Source organism: Neovison vison, chromosome 11 (assembly GCF_020171115.1).
Source record: "Neovison vison isolate M4711 chromosome 11, ASM_NN_V1, whole genome shotgun sequence".
Taxonomy (NCBI): domain Eukaryota; kingdom Metazoa; phylum Chordata; class Mammalia; order Carnivora; family Mustelidae; genus Neogale; species Neogale vison.
Genome location: NC_058101.1, coordinates 170,421,184 through 170,437,249, shown reverse-complemented (window position 1 = coordinate 170,437,249; position 16,066 = coordinate 170,421,184). Strand labels below are relative to the sequence as shown.

General features: G+C 46.2%; 1 protein-coding gene and 1 non-coding gene across 2 annotated transcripts; both read left to right on the top strand.

Moving 5' to 3' along the window:
• Positions 1-6,154: 6,154 nt before the first annotated feature.
• On the top strand, positions 6,155-7,808 carry LOC122890367 (uncharacterized PE-PGRS family protein PE_PGRS54-like). The gene is made up of 3 exons (XM_044225997.1): positions 6,155-6,162; positions 6,209-6,804; positions 7,704-7,808. The coding sequence occupies exons 1-3, from the start codon at positions 6,155-6,157 to the stop codon at positions 7,781-7,783; spliced, it is 684 nt and encodes a 227-aa protein (XP_044081932.1). The 3' UTR covers positions 7,784-7,808.
• A 7,081-nt stretch (positions 7,809-14,889) lies between these two features.
• Positions 14,890-15,039, top strand: LOC122890795. The gene has a single exon (XR_006381217.1). It is a non-coding gene; the product is annotated as a small nucleolar RNA SNORA62/SNORA6 family (small nucleolar RNA).
• Positions 15,040-16,066: the final 1,027 nt, after the last annotated feature.

The window sequence follows — 16,066 nt, the reverse complement described above, 5'->3', positions numbered from 1 at the left end:
AGAAAAATTACTTGAATTCAACATTTCTTTAAAGAAATTCCATATTTTCAAAGTCAAGAAGCCCTGCTTCCATCCATTTAAATTATCTACATTCTTACTAACAGTAATGTGTTAGGACAAGAGAGGGTGGAGACTTTGCAGTGCCTAAAGCCTATGTAATTTGCTGGTGTTGGGGAGTTCTTTAAGAAAAAGAAAACAAATTCATGAGTATAGAATTAGGTGCAGAACTTTTGATAATTAGTTTCAAGGTAAAAACCATCTTCCCTTGAGCTGGGGATGGATATGGAAGGTGCCTTGCATGTATATAGAGTGAGGTCATTCTTAGTGGATCCTCAGAACTCATGCCCTCTGCCAGGCTTGGAGCCTTATGCAGGGCTTGATCCCAAGACCCTGGGATCATGACCTGAGCTGAAGGCAAATGCCCAATGACTGAGCCACCCAGGTGCCCCTAAATATCACATTTTTAGCAAACTTTGCATACCTGAGATAAATCCTCTTTGGCCATAGCATTTTATGTGTTGCTGAATTCAGTTTACTAGCATTAGTATTGAAGATTTTTGTGTCTACAGTTCTAAGAGACATTGGTCTATAATTTCATTTTCTTGTGTCATCTTTACCTGGTTTTGGGATCTGGCTAATACTGACTCTCACAGAATGAATGTGAATTGTTCTCAGGGTCCTGGGATCAAGCCCCTCATCAGGCTCCCTGCTCAGCAGGGAGCCTGCTTCCCTTCCTCTCTCTCTGCCTGCCTCCTGCCTACTTTTGATCTGTCTCTGTCAAACAAATAATAAAATAAAATCTTTTTTAAAAAAAAAGAATTAGCTTTTGTATATATTGATTTTCTCTGTTGTGTCTTATTTCATTTATATCTGATCTCATCTTTCAAAATTTCTTTCCTTTTGCTTGCCTTTTAACTCATTCTTCCTTTATCAAGTTTTTATTTTTATTTCTTTATTTGAGAGACTGAAAGAGTGAGTGAGAAGGGAAGAGCAGAGAGACAAAAGCAGTCCTCGCTGAGCACAGAGCCCAACACGGGGCTCAAGCCCACAACCCTGAGATAATGACCTGAGCCAAAACCAAGAATTGGTCACCTAACCAACTGAGCCACCTATAAGCCCCTAATTTGTTTTTCATTTTGTCATTTCTTACGATGATAGGTTATTTTTTTTAAAGATTTTATTTATTTATTTGACAGAGAGAGATCACAGTAGGCAGAGAGGCAGGCAGAGAGAGAGGAAGGGAAGCAGGCCCCCTGCTGAGCAGAGAGCCCCATGTGGGACTTGATCCCAGGACCCTGAGATCATGACCTGAGCGGAAGGCAGCGGCTTAACCCACTGAGCCACCCAGGCGCCCATGATAGGTTATTAAAGTAACACTTTCTTCCTTTTTAAATATGTTTATAATCCTAAGTTTCCCTCAAAAAAAAAAAAAAAAACTTAACTGTATCCCATAAGACTTTGTATTTTATATTTTCACTTTCAAGAGATGAGCAATTGACAGATTTTTGGCTTTCAATCATCTCAAGGTATTTTCTAACTTCTACTGTGATTTCTTTTTTGACTCCTGTCTCATTTGGGAGTGTGTTATTTATTTTCCACATATCTGTGAATTTTCTGTGTCCTTTTGTGAATGACCTTTATTTTATTGCATGGAGTTAGAGACCACACATTGAGTGACTTTAGTTCTTCAACATGAATACTACATTTATAGGTCTTTTGGTTTTTCAGACTGGATAATCTCAATTGATCTCTATTTATATTCCCTGATTATTTCATCTTTTACTACCATTGAGCTCATCTGGAGAATATTTTATTTCAGTTATAATGCAACTTTCATTTCATTCTGTTCTAATTTTATTTCTAGTATATTTTTGATTTGGTGGGGCACCATTCTTGTACTTCCTGTGTATTCTTTTTTGTAAGATTTTATTTATTTATTTGACAGACAGAGAGGCAGGCAGAAAGAGAGAGAGGAGGAAGCAGGTTCCCTGCTGAGCAGAGAGCCCAGTGCTGGGCTAGATCCCAGGACTCAGGGATCATGACCTGAGCCAAAGGCAGAGGCTTTAACCCACTAAGCCACCAAGGCACCCCGGTGTATTCTTTAAACATGGTTTTTTTTCAGTTCTTTAACATATGGAAACATAAGAATGACAGCTTTTGTCCACGTCTTTATCCATTCAACATATATCTGGAGTTCTTTGGAAATGGCTTTAATTCATCGTATTTTGTTTTTTTTTTTTTTTCCCTAGTGTATAGATAGCTATACTTCTCTTTTGCTGGAGTATTGTGCAATTTCTTGAGAAAATTAAGGTTTAAACTATATAATGTGGTAACTATAGAAAGTAGATCCTACCCCTGGGTTTTGAAAGGTAGCCTAAACATCAAGGCCAGATCTCTTGAGACTACATTTCACTCTGTTTTCCCCCCTACATACACATATTTGCACACTTCATATGACTGTATTTTAATTATTAACCTGAGTAGTGGAAAGCACATGTCTATTTACTTATTTACTGCTGTTTAATTTTGATGTTATTTTCTAATTATACAATGATTCTCTTTTAGCTGATACTCCATGGAGTGTTCATTAAGAATGTAACAAAATTCTATTGGCTTTCTTACCACAAATGTTGTTTTTCATTTCACAAATGAAATGTGAAATTTTCACAAATGTAGGCTTTCATTTGACTTGAGCTCCCCAATACACTCAAATCAAGAAAGATTATTAAATACATAGAAAAATGGGGATTCAAATTGTGTCATGCTTTCTGCCTACGCATAATAGACATGTGATGTAAAACGGATATCGAGACAAAAGATTTAGCTTGGTTTTTAATTGTTGCACCTAAACACTGTGACTGTAGACAAATCAATCATTATGCTCTTATTTGTAAACTGGGAATACCACCAGCTCTACTTAATACTTTAATATTTATGCATTTTTACATCAAATGTTACATATTTCTACATAAAAGTTATAAAATGCATTTTATTGAGATAAAATGTGTATATTTTCTCCCGTACCACCTAGTTACTGTATAATATATAGGGTTATAAGTTACTTTCCCAAGGTTACACACTCTTAAATTGCATATTTGAAACTCATCCTTTTCTTTTTCTGTTTTTTTCCATATGAAACTATGTAAACTTATTACACAGATGTTCTTAGCTCTATTCACAATGCTCCAAACTGGAAAACTACATGTATACACAAGTATACGCATACATAAACACATATGTATATATATATATATATATATACATGCATACACAATGGAATACTGTTTTTTTGGTTTTTTTTTAAATTTATTTCTTATTTATTTTCAGCATAACAATATTCATTATTTTTGCACCACACCCAGTACTCCATGCAATCCCTGCACTCTCTAAAACCCACCACCTGGTTCCCCCTACCTACCACCCCCCGCCCCTTCAAACCCCTTAGATTGTTTTTCCAAGTCCCTAGGCTCTCATGGTTCACCTCCCCTTCCAATTTCCCCCAACTCCCTTTTCCTCTCTATCTTCCCATGTCCTGCATGCTACTTGTTATGCTCCACCATTAAGTGAAACCATATGATAATTGACTCTCTCTGCTTGACTTATTTCACTCAGCATAATCTCTTCCAGTCCCTTCCATGTTGCTACAAAAGTTGGGCATTCGTCCTTTCTGATGGAGGCATAATACTCCATAGTGTATATGGACCATATCTTCCTTATCCATTCGTCCGTTGAAGGGCATCTTGGATCTTTCCACAGTTTGGCGACCGTGGCCATTGCTGCTATAAACACTGGGGTACAGATGGCCCTTCTTTTCACTACATCTGTACCTTTGGGTTAAATACCCAGGAGCCCAATGGCCGGGTCATAGGGAAGTTTTATTTTTAATTTCTTGAGGAATCTCCACACTGTTCTCCAAATAGGTTGCACCAACTCGCATTCCCACCAACAGTGGAAGAGGGTTCCCCTTTCTCCACAACCCCTCCAACACATGTTGTTTCCTGTCTTGCTAATTCTGGCCATTCTAACTGGTGTAAGGTGATATCTCAATGTGGTTTTAATTTGAATCTACCTGAGGGCTAGTGATGATGAACATTTTTTCATGTGTCTGATAGGCATTTATATGTCTCCATTGGAGATGTGTCTGCTTTGCACCCAACACGAAATACACACAACCAAAACCACACATCAACCGCCCGAAAATGAAAAAAAGCCATCCTCAACAAGTTGGAAAGAGGACCTCAAGGAGAGCCCTCCACCCTCTCCCACACCTTAAGCAACAAAAGTCCTCCCATCAAAGCTAACCCAGATCTTCAAGTACCTGGTGGAGGTGCCTTCCCTCACATTGCAGATGCTGCCTATGAAGGCTTCAGTGCAGCTTCTGAAGGTGCAGATGCTCTAACCCCAAAAGCCTTTCTCTGCAGCAGTTTCCCTGGTCTTTCTGGCCTTCTGAGGAGGGAGGAGTGGGGGAAAGGGGAGGGAAGAGACAGGGATCCAGTTAAAAAGGAGGAGAAACAGCAAAATACAGGCAGTGGTGAGCCCTCACAACTTCCCAGGCATCCAGTGCTGCAAACTTGGCTGGAAGACCGACCACCCACCCACCCTTTCCAGGGACCAAAACAGGGACCGGGGAGTGCACGGGGCGCCCCCATGTGCACTCCACAAACTCTGGGCCCAGACCATGCTGCCTCCCACAGGCAGTGGAGATGGCAGCGGCCTGAGAGAGGCCAAGGCGGTCATGGGGAGCCGCCGACTTGTGGACTGCAGCGTGGGGCTGGGGAAGGGGCCGGCAGGGGAGAGGCTGGGCAGATCTGGAGGGAGCAGGTAGAGGCAGCCAGAGGCTTGTGGCGGGAAATGGGCCAGATCCTTCCCTCTCCCCTCCCAGGCTGGCTCCCTCCCTTTCTCCCTACCTGGGTAAATCTCCCTTTGCCTGGGAGGAATGGTAATGGCGGTGGCAGCGGCGGAGGGCCGCTGAGGAGGAGCTGCCAGGGCTGCTGCACTCAGAGCCGCCTGCCTCCAGCGGGAGCGACGGCGCCCACTGCTGCCGCAGCCTCCCCCAGGGCCAGGATCTCCATTTTAGCAGCGCGGGGCTCCCTCTGCCCTGGGTAGCCACGGAAACTTGTCGTCGCCAGCCCCCTCTAGCCCACAGCCCTCCCTCCCCTTCCACCCTCTCAGCTAACAGCAGGTACCTGGTCGGGCTCTCCTTATTGCACAAGGACACGGGTGGGCTCTACCCCCGCACGCCACCGTCCCAAAGGCCAAAGTGGCGCCACTGGAAGGAAAATGCCGTCCACGAAGTCCTCACTTCTCGGCGACAGTCCTCAGCCCTACCTCTGCCCTTCCTCAGTTGCTGTCCCTCTGGCTCCCGCTGCCACCGCTTGCGCAGCCCCCGCCGCCGCTTCGCCGCTCCACCGCCGCCATCTGCGTTGCTGCCATCTGCGCTGCAGCCGCCCCTTGAGTTGCCAACACCGCTTGTGCAGCCAACGCAGTCTGCGCAGACGCCGCTGTTTGCTCCACCGCTGCTACCGCCGCAGACACCGCCGCCCCTGCTGGAGCCCTGAACGCCCAAGCGGTCGCCGCTTGCGCAGTCCAGCTGTCTGTGCCAGTGCCGCTTGCACCGCGGACGCCGTCGTCTGTGTGGCCGCCCCTTCCGCAGCCAACACTGCCTGCGCCGCCGCTGATGCCGCTTGTTCCGTCGAAGCCACCTCCATCTGCACCGCCGCTTGCGACGCCGAAGCCGCTGTGTGCACCGTCGCTGCTACCTACGCCGCTGAAGCCGCTGCTGTCTGTACCGCCGCGTTGTCTGCGCAGAGGCCGCTTGCACCGTTGACGCCGTCGCTGGTTCCGCCGCTGACGTCCTCTGCGCCGTCACCGACGCCGCTTGTGCCGCTGAAGCCGCTGCCACTGCTATCCCCGCCGTCGCCACCGCTTATGCCGCTGCCGCCACCGCTTGAGCCCTGGACGCCTTCGGAGCCTAAGCGGCTTGTGCAGCTGAAGGCATCTGCCCCTATGGCTCTTGGCGCCCGCAACGCCGCGTTCTGCGGCCACTTTTTACGCCGCAGGGCCGCTTGCGCCTCTGACGCCGCCGCTTCCGCCGCCGCCGCTTCCGCCGCCGCCACTGTCTGCGCCGCCAGCGCCATCAGCCTCCGTAGCCGCGATGGCGCAGCCGGGGCATCCGCCCGCGGCTTAAGCGGTGTCTGAGGCGGTGCAGAGGGCGTGGGCCGGAGAAGAGGCGGCGGCGCAGGTGGCGGCGTCGCCAGACAGGCTGGGACGGCGTCGGCGGCGCAAGCGGCCTGGGCTGCACAAGCAGCGTGGGGATTCAAGTGGCGGCAGCGGCGGTGGCGGCGCAGACGGTACCGGCGGCGGCAGAGTCGGCGGCGGCAGTGGTAACAGTGGCGGTGCAGACAGCGGCGTGGGCGGCGCAGGCGGTGGCGGTGCAGATGGCGGTGGCTTTGGTGGCGGCGGCATTGTCGGCGGCGGCGCAGGCGGTGTTGGCTGCGGCAGCGGCCGCGGTACAGACGACGGTGTGGGCGGGCAAGCGGCATTGGCGCAGACAGCTGGGCTGCACAAGCGGCAACCGCTTGGGCGTCCACGGCTCCAGCAGCGGCAGCGGCGGCGGCGGCGGCGTCAGCAGCAGCGGTGGAGCAGACAGCGGCGGCGACGCAGATTGCGTCGGCTGCACAAGCGGTGTTGGCTACACAAGAGGCGGCTCCGGCGCAGATGGCAGCAACGCAGATGGCGGCGGGGGCTGCGCAAGCGGCGGCAGTGGCAGCTCCAGCGAGGGCCAGCAACTGAGGAAGGGCAGAGGTAGGGCTGAGGACTGGCGCCGAGAAGGGAGGGGGGCAGATTTGGGAGGAATTCCTGGATGGCATTTCTCCTTCCAGTGGCGCCACTTTGGGCTTTGGGGTGGGCGGGCGGGGGTACAGCCAACCCTTGTCCTTTCGCGATAAGGAGAGCCCGACCAGGTACCTGCTCTGAGCTGAGCTGGTGGAAGGGGAGGGAGGGTTGGTGGCGAGAAGGGGATGGCGACGACAAGTCTCCGTGGCTCCCCAGGGCCGAGGGAGGCGCGCGATGCTAAAATGGAGATTTCTCCGGGCTGGGGGAGGCTGCGGCGGCAGCGGGCCGGGTCGCTCCCGCTCAGGCCTGGCTCCTCTGGTGCAGCAGCCCTGGTGCCTGCTCCTCAGCGGCCGTCCGCCGCTGCCACCGCCATGGCCCTTTGTCCCAGGGAAAGGGAGATTTACCTTGGTGAGGAGGGAGGGAGGGAGCCAGACTGGGAGGGGAGAGGGAAGGAGCCGGCCCACTCGCCGCCACTGGCCTCTGGCTGCTTCTGCGTGCCCCGTCCAATCCAGCCAGCATCTCCTCTGCTGCACCCCCCGCCCTCGCCCCCGACAGCCCCACACTGCAGTCCACAAGTCCGCCTGCTCCCCGCGCCCACCGCGGCCTCTCTGGGGCTGCTGCCATCTCTGCCATCTGTTAGAGGTTGCAGGGTCTGGGCCCTGAGGTTGTGGGGTGCCCTTGGGGGCACCCCGTGCACTCCCTGGTCCCTGTTTCCGTCCCTGGAAAGGGTGGGTGGTCAGTCTCTGAGCCAAGTTTGCAGCACTGGATGCCTGGGAAGTTGCGAGGGCTCACCAATGCCTGTGTTTCTCCTCCTTTTTAACTGGATCCCTGTCTCTTCCCTCCCCTTTCCCCCACTCCTCACTCCTCAGAAGGCCAGAATGACCAGAGAACCTGCTGTAGAGAAAGGCTTTTGGGGTTTGAGCATCTGCACCTTCAGAAGCTGCGTTGAAGCCTTCATAGGCAGCATCTGCCACGTGAGGGAAGGCACCTCCACCAGGTACTTGAAGATCTGGGTTAGCTTTGATGGGAGGACTTTTGTTGCTTAAGGTGTGGGAGAGGGTGGAGGGCTCTCCTTGAGGTCCTCTTTCCAACTTGTTGAGGATGGCTTTTTTGTATTTGCAGGTGGTTGATGTGTGGTTTTGGTTGTGTGTATTTCGTGTTGGGTGCAAAGGGGTCCTATTCACCGCACGACTTGTGGGAGGACATTTGTCCAAGTTTTTGTCTCATTTCTAACGGGCTGGATTGGTTTGCCACTTGTATCCATTGGGTTATTGGTATGGATGGGCTCAAAAGGAGAGGAAGCAGGGATTTTTCTGTGGATTGGAGGAGTTTAGACGTTTTCTTTTGACCATGTGTAGAATGGTTTTAATTTGCCTGGCCTGAATTACGTTTTCTTCTCCTGAGCGATTTGGTGGTGGAGGTACAGTTATGCTGGTTGTTGTGCTTTTCCTCTCTTGAGCGGCAAATGTCTCTTCCTTTCTTGTGTTTGAAGATAAAGGTTGGGGTTGGATAAAGAAAGTGTAATTTTTTGGAAAGCTGAATTGTCAGTTTGTGTTTGTTTCTTTTCTGATGATCTTCTGCAGTGGTGATGGGTGTCTTTCTAGACAGTGTTAAGGTACACATTAGTCTTTTTGGGCAGCACACAATGTCCTTTCTTTTGGAGCAAGGGGTAGTTACTTCTGTAGGTTATTACTGTAGGCTTTGCCGTTTAGCTCATTGGGTTGGGGATAATGTAAAATGGAGACCTTTGTATAGAGGCTAGTCTGCTTTTCCTTAGTTGCCTGCCATTTTCTGAGGCCAGGCCAGCTAACTTGTCAGTGTATGCTCTTAGTTGCTGGGATGGGAGGTTTGAGTGACGTAGGTTCATCCTGTGCTTCAGTCAATGCTGAAGAAATTCCAAGATGAATAAAAACAATTTTGGTAGGGACGCCTGGGTGGCTCAGTGGGTTAAGCCACTGCTTTCGGCTCAGGTCATGATCCTGGGGTCCTGGGATGGAGTCCCGCATGGGGCTCCTGGCTCGGCGGGGAGCCTGCCTCTCTCTCCACCTCTGCCTGCCTCTCTGCCTGCTTGTGTGCTTTCTCTCTCCCTTTATGCCCCCCACAAAAAAAAAACCAAAACCAAAACCAAAACCAAAAACAAAACTATTTTGTTAAACGGCAGCTGGGTGAGGAAGTGGTCAGCACTAACTCAATTCGTTAGAACTTCAGGGAATAGTGGATCCCTGGATGTCTACTTTGCAGTCTGAACTAAAACATGCTGTATTCTTTTGGCTCTCAGTTTCTCTTTGGCTCTGTCACCTGGGCCTTTTTGGTTGTGTTGTCTTCCTCCCCATGCGGAAGTTCCCTTCTTCTTTCTAAGGAAAGGGAGTTTTGTGTTTGTTTGTTTGTTTGTTTTTAAGGCTTATTTATTCTCTTAAAGATACTTGTTTCCTTGAGAGAGTCTATGTGGGGGCAGGGGAGGGCAGAGGGACAGAGAGAGAATGTCAGGTACAGTCTGCACTGAGCCAGGAGCCAGACTGAGAGCTCCATCCCAGGACCCTGAGATCATGACCTGAGCCAGAGTCAGGAGTTGGATGCTTAACCCACAGAGCCACCCAGGCACCCCTTTAAGTAAACTTTTTGAACCGCAGCATATATACAGAGAAGTGCACAGATCATAAGCCAAAAGCTTGAGGAACCTTCACAAGGGGAACACACCATGTGACTTTACACCCAGGACCCCAGGGTCTGTGATAACCCTCTTGAGGTTCACTTCTGCCACGGTTCTTGACTTCCGTTGCTGGGGAGCTGTTGTGCATGTTCCTGAATTTGGTGTACGTGGAGTCATCCAGTTGGATGCACTCCTGGGCCTGCCTTACGGAGAGTCATCCGTGTTTGTGTGCGTGGTTGTGAGTTTACCAGTGCTGCTGTTTCATCCTCACACTATTTTAGAGCTCCACTCTGCGTGTAGACCCTTAGACATCCTAGAAATAGGATAGCTCCTTGGTGCCTTTTAATTACCTGCATCCTTGAACACAGGTGTCTTCTTTCAGCTGTAGTGTAAGGATCAAGCCTGGTGTGTGGAACTTTTCTACAGCCCATAAACGGAGAAAGCTTTTGCCTCCTCAGTTGTAGAGTTCTATCAGTCATTGCTCTTTCAAGTCACTGGTGAAGTGGATAGAAAATGCCTGCTTTCAGGGAACCGAACGGATGTTGAAAAGGTGAGACAAAAAGGTCTTCAGTGGTGGGAGGCGCACCCATGGAATAAATGAGTCCATGGGAGAGATAGTTAGTCTCTGTGGGTACATTGGGAAAGGCCTTACTGAATCTGGGATTTAATGATTCTTGGAGGTCGTTTGTTGGGCAGGCCGATACAAGTTAGTTGTTTGTTCCCTCCTCCATCCTTGTTAAGCTCTTCCTTCACTTCAGAGGTCATCCACACCTTTCCACTTCGCCCCACAGGCTGGTAACTACCATTTACTGTATAATAACCATCACCAGCCTTATGCATCCAGGCCCGAGGCAAGCAAATCCAACTCTCTCTGCTTGGTCAAGTTAAATTACGTGACAGTTTTCATTGCCTTTTTTTTTTTTTTTCATTTAAAGATTTTACTTATTTATTTGACAGAGATCACAAGTAGACAGAGAGGCAGGCAGAGAGAGATAGAGGAGGAAGCAGGCTCCCCGCCAAGCAGAGAACCAGATGTGGGGCTGGATCCCAGGACCCTGGGATCATGCCCTGAGCCGAAGGCAGAAGCTTTAAGCCACTGATCCACCCAGGTGCCCCTCTCATTGCCTTTGAAATAAAGTCCAAATGCCAAGCATCACGAGGGGCTCTTGATTCAGTTCTTTCGTGTTCCTTTAAGATTTGTGCAAGCAGACTGCCACCAATCCCCATGTGCCCTCCACATATAAGGGTCTGTGTTTCCTGCCAACTGCATGTGTCTTGGGCTGGGACCATGGGACCTCATTTCCATACCTTCACACCTTCTCTTCCTCTGGTTCTCTGAAATGCTTTCCCTTGCTTCTATGTCCTGGCTCACTACCGTTTGGACTCCTAGATGTCTCAGGAAGCCTTTTCATCACTCCAGTCAGGTGTAGCTCATCTTTGTGACACTTGAATTGTATTTTTATTGGCTTACCTCACCCTCCAAATCATGTACAATTCATTTAACACTTGAACAGAAGTTTTATTGGATCACCTATTACATTTTACCATTTTTGGGGGTAGGACCTTTTAAAAACAAAACAAAACAAAACAACCTAATGATTTTGAGAGAGGGAGGGAGGGAGGGTGGGGACAGAGAGAGAGAAAGTTTTAAGCAGTCTTCATGCAGACTCTGAGCCCCACATGAGGCTCCATCTGATGACCCTGAGATCCTGAGCATCTGACCCTTAACTGATTTGAGCCACACAGGTGCCCCCTGAGGGCAGGACCTCTCTTTTCACATCTTTATTTTTATATCTGTGTAGTACAGTGCCTGGCAGTGACAGGGCTTCAGGAAATGTGTATAGAATAGATGAAGATGAATTTTAGTTTGAATCCACCTAAAACTGTTCCATCCATTTGGAAGTTTTATGTAATAAATAAGCTTTCATACTAGGGCTCGAGTCCTGTGTCTGTAATGTTACTAGGATAGGGCAAAGTTGTCTTTATGAAGTGTGTCCTTAAAAGTAGTATACCTCTTTTTCTCATTTTGTTTTTCTCACCAGGGGCTGGAAATTAAACCCAGAACTTGAGTCTTGGATGCTGTAGGCAGTGCCTTGAAAGTACTTCCTGGAGTGGTCTGGAACTTCAGAGCATGAGCACATTGACCTGAGCAACAACTCTGATGATTCCTAATCCTTTTTGGGTGTCCATTTGGTTATTTACGTGGCCGAGAAAGTCTTAAACGTCTGCTGAGGAAGCGCAGATCTGTCATGCGCAAAATCGGTTTTGAGGAACTAGATGGGTGTGCACGTGACCTGGTGTCTAAAGGCAGTTTAAGAATGGGAACAGAACATGTTGGGTATCGATGGAGGGGTTATGCTGTCCATCGTGTAAGTTGTCTTGTGCTCATATACCTATAAGTTGGAAGTTGTACACAGAGTATATTCTGTTGAGGACTGTGGATTAATTCTGTTAAATGGAAGTCTTGACCATTCACTCCACGTATTGAGCTTTAATTTCACTTCTATGCAGTGATTGACTGTCGTGTCCAAGAAGAATTGTCAGTAAAGACACTGCAAGAAAACTGCAGTGTTAGTCAGAAATCAGGAATAGTAGAAATCATAAGGTAAACAAGGGAAATTTTAATTTTTCAACAGGATTAGATAATGCTCTCCTTTCCCTCCCTTTCTCAGTTTAGAAAAACTATTTAAATGATCCTTTGGTTGAGAGAAGAAACTGGTAGAAGGGATATGTTAAAAAAAATCTTACTTAAAAATTCATATTAAGAGCATTCGCAATACATTTTAAGATGAAGTTGCTTTTGCGGGGAACAGGTAATTAAAGGGGATGTAGAATGCCAGTATTATCAGCCTGTATTGGATCTTCAAATCTATCGAGTACTTGGTGGTTAGTCAGGGAGAAAAGAAACCTGATGACTGCTTTCTGAGAAGAGATGACATTTCCTATGTACGGTAGAAGGTTTATACACTGTTCATTCTTTTCTAGAAGTAAAAGTTGTCAAATATCATAAGTGCCAGAATATTCCAGGTTTCAAGAAATAAAAATTCAGCTTAAAATGAACTTCAGTCAAAACCAAACCGTTCTGGGGCGCCTGGGTGGCTCAGCGGGTTAAGCCTCTGCCTTTTGCTCAGGTCATGATCCCAGGGTCCTGGGATCGAGCCCCGCATCAGGCTCTCTGTTCAGCGGGGAGCCTGCTTCTTCCTCTGTCTCTGCCTGCCTCTCTGCCTACTTGTGATCTCTCTCTGTCAGATAAATAAATAAAATCTTAAAAACAAACAAACAACAACAACAACAACAAAAAAGTTCTCTGGTCTTGGGGTGCCTGGGTGGCTCAGTTGGTTAAGCAACTACCTTTGGCTCAGGTCAGGATCTTGAGGTCCTGGGATTGAGCCCCACATTGGGCTCCCTGCTCAGAAGGTCTTACTTGGAGGGAAATGGGGCACTTACCCAGGTGGATAGGAGGTAGCTACCATAATAACACCTGCTTGTAACCGGGTTAATAGCCATGTGTTCACTTTGAGTTTCAAACTTTAATAAGCATGAAGGTTGGAACTCGGTTTATCTGGTACTACCAAAGCCTCTTTTGAATTTTGATCCCATGAAGGAGAGAGATTATCAGCGCATTGGTAAAATTTAAAAAATAACTAATATACTTGTAGGGTATTTTCCTGTATCATTCCATATATTCCTGATTCTCCTTTCTTTTGGTTGTGAAGATGGTAATACATGCTTAGAAGAAATTAGGGGACAAAACAACATACAGGTCACTTTTATTCTGCCCATGCAGAATTACTTTTATTTGACCGATTTATTTGTTTATTCCCTGGACCACAAATACTTGCATAATTATATTTTTCTAGGTGCTGTTTAATGTGCTAGTTCATTGAATTTCGAAAGTGCTATAGGTTGTAGTTCCATGTAGGAATGGGGGTATCAGGCAGTGTATGATACAAAACTGATTGAGTCTCTGGTTTGAAAGACATCAGTTCTGACCTGTTGGTTCTCTGTGGTTCATTTTGGGTTTTTCTTCTCTAAGGAAATTTTTTTGTGATCACTTCATAGTTTTAGGGATTCCTTTTTGTAGAAAATAAAGCTAACATCCAGTTTCCAGTTTTCTTTATTTTTGTTTTGTTTTGCTTTGGGGGAGAATGAAAATATATCTCTGGATTCTTAGTATCTGTGGCGTGATTAACTTTGCTGAAGTCTTTCATGAAAAGAAAAAGTATGGAAGGCAATCCAGATTTAATGTCTTTCTACTAAATTTGTTTAATGTTGTGGTGCTCCAACTTTCCTATGAATCGGAATCCGCTGGAATGCTTGTTGAAACACATTGCTTGATTTCTGGCTCTACCCACCACCTTCCGGGTTTTTTTTTATGAAGTAGGTCTGGGTGGGGCCTGTGAATTTGCATTTATTTCTTAGAAGTTACTAGGTGATGTTAGTGCTGCTAGTGCTGGTCTAAAGAGCGCTATTGGGAACTATTGATTAGATGACCTTAAATGCGAAAGAGAGGCCAGCCATGTTTCTTAATGAAACTGGAGATAGTTTTGATGTTACAGAAAATTGATGTTTTGGTATTTCACAGGGAATTTAAGAGAAGTGATATCCATTCACGTTTTTATTAATTAATTAATTAATTAATTAATTAAAATGATTTTATTTGTCGGGGGAGGTGGGGGAGAATGAGGAAGCAGAAGCAGGGAGAGCAGCAGGCAGAGGCAGAAGCAGGCTCCCTGCTAAGCGGGAAGCCCCATGCGGGATTCGATCCCAGGACCCTGGGATCATGATGGGAGCTGAATTCAGTTGCTTAAGTGCCTGAGCCCACCAAGGCATCCCTACATTCATTTTTTTTTCACTTAAAGCTGGAATTAGATGTGATTTCTTAATAAAGACATTGTGTGTAGTAGAAGAGCACTTATCAATTGGGGAACCATATCCACTAAATTTTTATCGTCCACATTGAAAAGTCAGATACTTTCTTGGGCTATTAATATGTGTGCTGGATTTCAGATACATGTAGTTTTAAAGGCTATTTCTTTGTAACGTATGTTAGAGCCAAGTTTGATAGGTTAGTAAACTAAGCTTTCAATAGAATGTTGGCCAAAGAATATGAATAGATAGTTAAAGAATGACAAATCAAGTCCAGAAACATGAGAAATATATAACTTCTATTACTTCAATACAAAACAATATTTTTGGCAAGTCAGATTTTAAAGACTACAAAAATCTTAGTGCATCTTGTAAGAAGTGGACATTGTAACAGCCTTGGTGGCTAAGATAAGCTGCTTTGATTTTTTGAAGGCCAGTTGGTAGCAATTCCTTTAAAAATATTTTTAGCTTGTGACCCAGCATTTGCACTAGGAATTAGTGTTCTCTGCATATACATTTTCTGTGTAAGTTCATTTGTTACATCATTATTACAACAAAAAATAGCTGCCTGGCCAATGCACTCATTAAATGTTGGTAGTATGCTTCATGAGGGGCAGGTCTTTTGCTAAGACCACAAGGGTCTGTGGCCCAAAAAGTGGAGTTTGAGAGTAATTCTTGCTGCAAGTTAAAAACAAACAAACAAAACAGTCTACATAGAGGTCAGGGAATTGATACAAAACTGTGTAATAGTTACAAATATTTTGCAGGTCTTAATAATGTCAGCTTTACTTTTCATATGGTAAAACAGGAAATAACCCAAATGTCCTTCAGTACATGAGTGGCACATCCATACCAGATGGAATACTTCTCAGCAATTAAGAAGGAACAAACTCTGGATGCATGCAGCAACTAGTGTGGATTTCAAGGGCATGATGCTGAGTGGAAAAAGCCAATCTGTACAGGTCACACACTGTAGGCAGCCATTCACGTTTTTGTTATCACAAAGTTAGATTAGCAGTCACCGAAGGGTTAGGGCTGATGAGGTTGGGGGTGGGGTGGGTGGTTGTGACTGGAAAGGGGTACTGAGAGGGAATGTTTTTGTGTTGATGAAATCTGATCTTGATTGTGGTGGTTGTTACCTGAATCGACACTTGTGATAAGGTGACCTAAAATGGTACACATGCATCCCAATGTCAGTTTCCTGGTTTTGATGTCCTGTAATCCAGAGGATGCAACCCTGTCTGGGAAATGGGGTGGAAATTATATGGGACTTCATACTGTTTTTGCAACACCCTGTGAATCTGTAATTATTTCAAAGTAAAATGTGAAGTTTTAGAAAGAATATCTAATAAAAGGAAGTGTTCAAAGTATTAGAATAAAACAAGTTTCAAAGTGATAAAACATATGATCCCACCTTAATATTTCATATCACTTAACACATTTACCTGGAAGTAATGAGTGATCAAAATATTCTGAGCAGTAGCATGGTGGGTTCTTTTGGATTCTTTTGTGAGTGTGTGTATGCTTCTCTATAATGTCGATAGTTTAGATGAGCTGGTATCACTTTTGTCGTTTGAAAAACTGTACTCATAATAAGTCCCAAAAATCTAATTCTGGAATGTTGAAATTTAAATAACAGTTACATTGAGATTGTAAAGTTTTGTTTATATTGGTTACACCAAGTTAGCATTTAAATAGCTCTTAGCTGAGATT